Consider the following 7569-nt stretch of genomic DNA (forward strand, 5'->3'; position numbering starts at 1 on the left):
GATTATTATGTCCAGTTAGATCGCAAACAAGGTGTCATTTACATTTACAGCATTCAGCAGATGTTATGCAGATTTTTGCATTTATTCCCCCCCTGTACTAGTACTAATAGATGACACAAAAATCTTAGTCATTAGACGATTGTTTGGCTAGGCTGAATTTTTTTCTTTTTACCCTTTTATTGCATAGTATTTAATAGTATTCTGGCTAATGAGTGGTTTTTATATATGTTGTGATGTCATAACGTTGCCTGGGAATGTTTACTGCTAATTATTATCTTATTTCCGTATGAGAATTTCCTTAATCCTCTTTAATTCTTAAATAAAGAATGCAGAAAGACCACTACTAACAACGCATGGAGCATTCTATTTAAGCATTTTGTTACAAACTATGTAAGATTGGTACAAAATAAACTGTATTTCATATAAATTTACACACAGATCTTTTGTAAGTTTACATAATAGTTTCTCTGATTTTAGGTGAAATGGAGACCGATGAGCAGGATGACGAGTCCAGTCAGGACCAGGATCTTCCGTCGGAGAATGATAACAGCCAGTCAGAGGACTCGGTGGGTGGGGACAATGAGCTGGAGAACGGGATAGGCTTAGAAAACATGACCAAAGGACAGCAACTAACAGGCCACAAAAAGAGACTTTTCACATTCCAGTTCAACAACATGGGCAAGACTGACCTGAGTTTTATTAAAGAGGAGCCACGGCAAATCCGATTCGATGAGGGACACCTTCGACTCAGTGGTAAGTGATTACTTACTTGAATCAGCATTTTACTGCCACTGTGGTTGGACTCCAGTAAAAAATAAATGTAAAGATGATGAACGAACTTGTTTGTCCTTTGAACTTTGTCTGTGCTTGTTAGTCTGAGAATAATTGCTAACACACATTAAATAAAAATTGAGAAATTAATTATTTACCCCAAGACACATTTGATTATATTCATTAATTGCACTCGCATGCCCAGTGTCCAAGGGGGGATAACTGAAACAGCCTAGCCATTTCGAGGCGCACTTATCCAGGTTTGGGACTGACACTGGAGTGCACTCACAAGTGCGTTTTCAAATGGCGAGGCTGTTTCGGTCATCCCCCCTTGGACATTAACCATGCCCATCCCCTTTTGGGAATAGGGGAACAAGATTTTAAAGTAAAAAACGCTTTAGTTAAATGAGCACTGATCAGGCATAGTCTACCTTCTATTTCATCCTAAACGTGTTTTATGGGGCTGTTCCTCCACACCAAATACATCAAATTATGTCCTAATGGATCTTGATTTAAGTAAAGGGCCACCAAGTTAAAAGCAAATTATTGATTTTATATGATTGGTTTGGGGACGGCACGGTGGCTAAATAGGGTAGCACCGTCGCCTCACAGCAAGAAGGTCCTGGGTTCGATTCCCAGGTGAAGCGGTCTGGTTCTCCCTGTGTCTGTGTGGGTTTCCTCTGGGAGCTCCGGTTTCCTCCCACAGTCCAAAGATGTGCAGGTGAGGTGAATTGGAGACACAAATTTGATACAAACATGACTGTGTTTGACATTGAAGACTTGAACTGATAAATATTATGTAACCAGTAATTACCTGTCCTGTCATGAATGTAACCAAAGTGTTTAAAACATGACGTTAAAATCCTAATAAATAAATAAGTATGATTGGTTGCACACCAATTAGCAATGTGTGATTAAAATACCTCAACTCAGTTATTACGTTTTTCCACATACTTTTGATTATATAGTGTATCTCAGCAAAAACAATATGTAAGGGTTTTAAGGGATGATTAACACAAACAATGGCAGCATTATTTTTGTATTTTTGGAACAGAAGCATAGCAGTTTGTACACTTCATAGAGCTGTATTACATGCATTCCTATGGGGTGGCACGGTGTCTAAGTGGGTAGCACTGTCGCCTCACAGCAAGAAGGACCTGGGTTCGATCCCCAGGTAGTCCTTTCTGTGTGGGTTTACTCCTGGTGCTCCGGTTTCCTCTCACAGTCCAAAAACATGCAAGTGAGGTGAACTGCAGATACAAAATTGTCCGTGACTGTGTTCGATATAACCTTGTGAACTGATGAATCTTGTGTAACGAGTAGCTACCGTTTCTGTCGTGGATGAAACCGAAGGGTGTGAAACATGACGTTAAAATCCAAACAAACAAACATGCATTACTGTGAATTGTGTTGAGCACAAAAGTTTTTAAAACTTCACTCTCAGAGCATGTGGTCTCACATTAAGTAGTTTTATGTTACATGTTTACAGACAGATCCTATCTTTCACTGGACTGGGAGCCTGAGATAAAGAAGAAATACTTTGATGACAGTGTAGTTGAAGTAAGACTGGCAGAAGTTTTTTTTTTTTTTTTTTTTTTTTTTCTTTTCTTTTTTTTGGTTTGTGTTTGTTTCCCTTACCCTGATGCATTTATATTAAATAATGGCTTTTTTTTTGTTGCAGGACTTTGATAAACATGAGAGCATGGAATACAAACCTCAAAAGAAAGCTTTCTTTAAATTAAAGGACTGCATCGAACTCTTCACTACCAAAGAAAAGTTAGGAGCAGAGGACCCATGGTGAGTTCGAGAATAGTGCTTAAAGAGTTTTGGGTGGTGCGACGACCTAACGAGCTAATACACTTCAAAGTGTTGGAGCTCAGCAGAGCCACCGACCTGGTCGTGCGTTCTCGGGGAGGGAAGATCGGACGGGGTCTCTTCCCACTGCTGTGATGTGCAATCTCAGGGACTGCTCCAGCCATCTGCGCTAGTTTTCGGTTGGGGGGCTTAGTGTTAACATTTAGGAAAGTATAAAAAAAAAAAATAAAGAGATGTGTTAACCGGTTTGATTATTAAATTTTTTCTGTTTTCAAATTCCCTTTTTCACGTTTTTCTTTTGGCTCATATGATTTACTCATAGTTGTTATTGAAAGCAGGTTATATCAAGGAATTCCACATACAAATCACAATATGTTCTTTACGTGTTGTTCTGTCTTTAAAAAGTGGATAAAAACTCGACTTTCAGCTTAATGTGTGTGTGTGCGTGCTTACAGGTATTGCCCAAGTTGTAAGCAGCACCAGCAGGCCACTAAGAAACTGGACCTTTGGTCTCTGCCTCCTGTACTTGTGGTCCATCTGAAACGCTTTTCCTACAGCCGCTACATGAGGGACAAGCTGGACTCACTGGTGGATTTTCCTCTTCGGTAAGCTCCTACGAATATTGCATGGTACCTTTAATTTGTAACTTGCACAGCACAGCCATCGACCTGGCCCGGGAAAGGCCGGACAGGATCTCTTCTCACTGCTGCTGCAATATGCGTCTACGGAACTGATCCGGGTGCATCCTCTTCATAATATGTAAATTATATAGGATGCAGGGGCAGGCCAGTATAAATAAAATAGAAAGAAAAACCAATACCAGTGACCCTGCCAACTCTGTTACACATTACATTTAGATTTTCTGCATTTAGCAGACGCTCTTATCCAGAGCAACTTCCATAATGAACATTACCTTTAAGTAGACAACAGTCCAATAATACAAATCTGCTGAAAGCCCTATTAAAAGCAAAGGGTTTTTTAATGCTAGAATAAAATAAATAAATAAGAGCATTAGTAATTACATGTCAGCTTAAGTGCATAGTAAAGAAGTAGGTTTTTAATTGTCTTTTGAAGACCGCGAATGACTCAGGCAGGGAAGCTCGTTCCACCACTTGGGTGCTACTACAGAGAAAAGCCTTGATGCGTGTCGTCCTCGAGTTCTGGGTGGAAACATTGATCCATCTCTGCTGTAGTTTATATAACCTGATGTAAAATACAGAGCAGCATAAAAGTACTCACAGACAAAAAGTCAAATATTAGACTATGCTGGATACCAGGGCATTGCGGAATGTCAGGGAATTTAAAAAGCTGACCAGCTGGCAGGTGGACAAACTGTACAAAAAATCATTAATCTTAAACTTCCACCAACAGACACTAAACCCCTTATAAATGACTACTTTTAATGGCAACTTAAATGGAACGCACAAACGAACAATAAACTACACAAGATTCACCCCAGTGTCTGGAATGAACCAAAAATACGTTATGGAAAACGTACAGGCCAAGTTATCTACACTAGATGTAGAATAGTCCGTTCCAGATGGACATACCAACACCAGACGTTGCGAAGAATGTCAGACACCAATCATCATTAAACATATCCTGATTGAATGCCCAAAGTACAACAGTCAAAGACAAAGACTACACATGCCTAATACATTAAAATAAATCTTCATTCAAGGTAATACAAAAATAATCCTCAAAATGGTCAATAATAGAAGACAGAAAACATATAAAACCACCAATTATTTAAGACCAATAAAACTAGCATGAAACACTGATTCCTGACTCGATGTTTACCTTAAACTCAACGTGTTCAGCTTTTTTTGAAAAAGGTATTGATTTAATTTCAAATTAACAATGAACCGCTTTGTTTAGCACTTGGCTTGAGCGGTATGGTAAAACGTCATCAAAGTTCACATAGTGCAAATACAGACGAATCTGTATTTGTGTGGAATAACCTTCAAATCCACTCTGGAACATGATGCAGACAATATTCTGGCTAGTCTACATTTTCACTTACATTTTAGAGAGCAAGCAAGCAATTAAGGCATAAGATGTATTGGTACCCTGTCCAGAGTGAATTTCTCTAATGCGCCAAGTTTTTTCATTTACCATGACCCTGACCTGAATCAAATGCATAGGAAATATAAATCCTTAATTATTGGTCATTAATTTGCACTAATGGTGTAGTTCAGTTGGACTGACACTTGACTCTGCATATCATGTCTGATGTGGGTAACACTGAAGCTCCGTTTATCTGCAGGGATCTGGACATGTCCGAGTTTCTGATCAACCCTAACGCTGGCCCGTGCCGCTATGACCTCATTGCTGTATCTAACCACTACGGAGGAATGGGAGGGGGGCACTGTAAGTGTATACACACATATAGATACACACACACACACACACACACACATAGTGGAATCAGCCAGTTGTAGTCAGGTGTGTATATTGAATCATGTACATTGACACAAGTGTCTTGCCATTGTCAGATACAGCCTATGCCAAGAATAAGGACGATGACAAGTGGTACAACTTCGACGACAGCATCGTATCTTCAGTCAGTGAGGATCAAATTGTGGTGAGGAACCTTTTCATATTATTTAGTTCTAACTCTTAAGCTTTTTATTTTTTATTGAAAGGTGGAGGTTTTCAAACTTGTTATAGTATTTGCACCCGAGTATAGAATAGAATGTCTTTATTTGTCATTTATACATATACATATATGCTGAGGTCAGAGCGCAGGGTCAGCCATTGTACGACGCCCCTGGAGCCAAGAGGGTTAAGGGCCTTGTTCAAGGGCTCAACAGTGGCTGCATGGCAGAGCAGGGATTCGAACCCTCAACCTTTCAGTTGAAAACCCAAAGCTACCCACTAGGCTACCACTGTCCCACCATCTGTATAGAATTTTCCTTTCCATTCCTTATATTAAATACACCGATCAGCCATAACATTAAAACCACCTCCTTGTTTCTACACTCACTGTCCATTTTATCAGCTCCACTTACCATGTAGGAGCACTTTGTAGTTCTACAATTACTGACTGTAGTCCATCTGTTTCTCTGCATATTGTTTTAGCCTGCTTTCACCCTGTTTTTTAATGGTCAGGACCCCCACAGGACCACCACAGAGCAGGTATTATTTGGGTGGTGGATCTTTCTCAGCACTGCAGTGACACTGACATGGTGGTGGTGTGTTAGTGTGTGTTGTGCTGGTATGAGTGGATAAGACACAGCAGTGGCGCTGGAGTTTTTAAATACTGTGTCCACTCACTGGCCACTCTATTAGACACTCCTACCTAGCTGGTCCACCTTGTAGATGTAAAGTCTGAGACGATCGCTCATCTATTGCTGCTGTTTGAGTTGGTCATCTTCTAGACCTTCATCAGTGGTCACAGGACGCTGCCCACGGGGCGCTGTTGGCTGGATATTTTTGCTTGGTGGACTATTCTCAGTCCAGCAGTGACAGTGAGGTGTTTCCATCAGCACTGCTGTGTCTGATCCACCAGCACAGCACACACTAACACACCACCACCATGTCAGTGTCACTGCAGTGCTGAGAATCATCCACCACCCAAATAATACTTACTCTGTAGTGGTCCTGGGAGAGTCCTGATCATTGAAGAACAGGGTGAAAGCAGGCTAAAAATGCATGCAGAGAAACAGATGGACTACTGTCAGTAATTGTAGAACTACAAAGTGCTTCTATATGGTAAGTGGAGCTGATAAAATGGACAGTGAGTGTAGAAACAAGCAGGAGGTTTTAATGTTATGGCTGATCAGTGTAAATGTTATTTTTATATTTTTCATATAATATTGAACCCTAAGAATTAAAAAGCAATTTTACTAGTGTTATGTGTTTAAACTAGACAAACAGATACATGCTTGTAATCCAATGAAATTCTAAATTAATACGTTTCATTCTTTTTTAAATTTGTGTGCAGTCCAAAGCTGCGTATGTCCTGTTTTATCAGCGCCAGGACACGGTAAAGGGAACAGGCTATTTCGCACTGGACCGTGAGGACGCAGACGAGCAGGAAAGTGCATTGGCGCGGGGGATCAACGGTCAGAGCGATGAAGATGAGGACGAGGAAGAAGAGGACTTAAACGACAACGAGCAGGATGAAGATCTGGAGCCTAACCATGACATTTCCATGAACACCAACTGAGGTGGGACTATCATGGTAGGAAAAATGTGAGGGGAGGAAGCACCCGTGTCTGAAGCCATATCGAATGCAGGAAGCCCAGAACACGCCCGAGCTGGATCGTTCGGGTAATGCCGGCCCAAAAACACAGAAGGGTGATGTTAAATTTTCTTGATAAGTTTGTTGTCCTCATGGCTCCCCCGTCCAGTCCTGACTGGAAAGTAGATAGCGAAAGGAATTTGAGTCGATTGGAGTCAGGTCTGAACACGTTCCTGACCAGGTCTGCTCTTTTGGTTTGCCTTGTGATAGTGTGGTGTTTAAGAGAAAGAGAAATGTATACCGAATGCTTTATTTTATCATTATTTTGCCTTGTACATAGTGTTGGATGGACGCCGAATCTGTGGGTTTTAACGAGACTGAAACTAACAGAGTGTTAATTTGCACTATGTTTTTATTGCTAGTATTAGTGCCAAGCATACTGCAGAACCGGATCACAACCACTTTGTGTTCACTTTGTCAGCTGCTCAATAAGCTGCTTATAAACCAAGAGTGCAAATATATAAGCATTATTCTTACCAGAAATGGCCTGAAAAATACACTAAACTACACTAAGGCTGCGCTTGCAAGGATTATTCTTGGCATCGAGCAGTACATGAATTGATGTGATGTGCTGGTTTGGTAAAGGCACGTCCTATTTAGTGGGAACCTTTTGCATTTTTAACTTTTTCTCACAATGTAGTATCTAAGTCCCCACCAAGAAAAGTCTCAGACCATCGTTCACCTCCTTCTGGCATGTGCAACCTCCTGCTTTTCTTACATTTGGCTGTAGAGATGCC

General features: G+C 40.7%; 1 protein-coding gene across 4 annotated transcripts in view; it reads left to right on the top strand.

Moving 5' to 3' along the window:
• The window catches only part of LOC134324865 (ubiquitin carboxyl-terminal hydrolase 15-like), a 55442-nt gene extending 48116 nt beyond the window's left edge, over positions 1 to 7326 (top strand). For all 4 annotated transcript variants that reach the window (XM_063006748.1, XM_063006756.1, XM_063006763.1 and 1 more), the window contains 7 exons: positions 478 to 753; positions 2261 to 2331; positions 2453 to 2568; positions 3042 to 3191; positions 4853 to 4956; positions 5082 to 5170; positions 6533 to 7326. In XM_063006748.1, coding sequence (XP_062862818.1) covers positions 478 to 753; positions 2261 to 2331; positions 2453 to 2568; positions 3042 to 3191; positions 4853 to 4956; positions 5082 to 5170; positions 6533 to 6757 — 1031 coding nt within the window. In that variant the 3' untranslated portion in view covers positions 6758 to 7326. The remainder of the gene's footprint in view (positions 1 to 477; positions 754 to 2260; positions 2332 to 2452; positions 2569 to 3041; positions 3192 to 4852; positions 4957 to 5081; positions 5171 to 6532) is intronic.
• The last annotated feature ends 243 nt before the right edge of the window (positions 7327 to 7569 follow it).

This window comes from Trichomycterus rosablanca, chromosome 1 (assembly GCF_030014385.1).
Source record: "Trichomycterus rosablanca isolate fTriRos1 chromosome 1, fTriRos1.hap1, whole genome shotgun sequence".
In the NCBI taxonomy this organism is placed as follows: domain Eukaryota; kingdom Metazoa; phylum Chordata; class Actinopteri; order Siluriformes; family Trichomycteridae; genus Trichomycterus; species Trichomycterus rosablanca.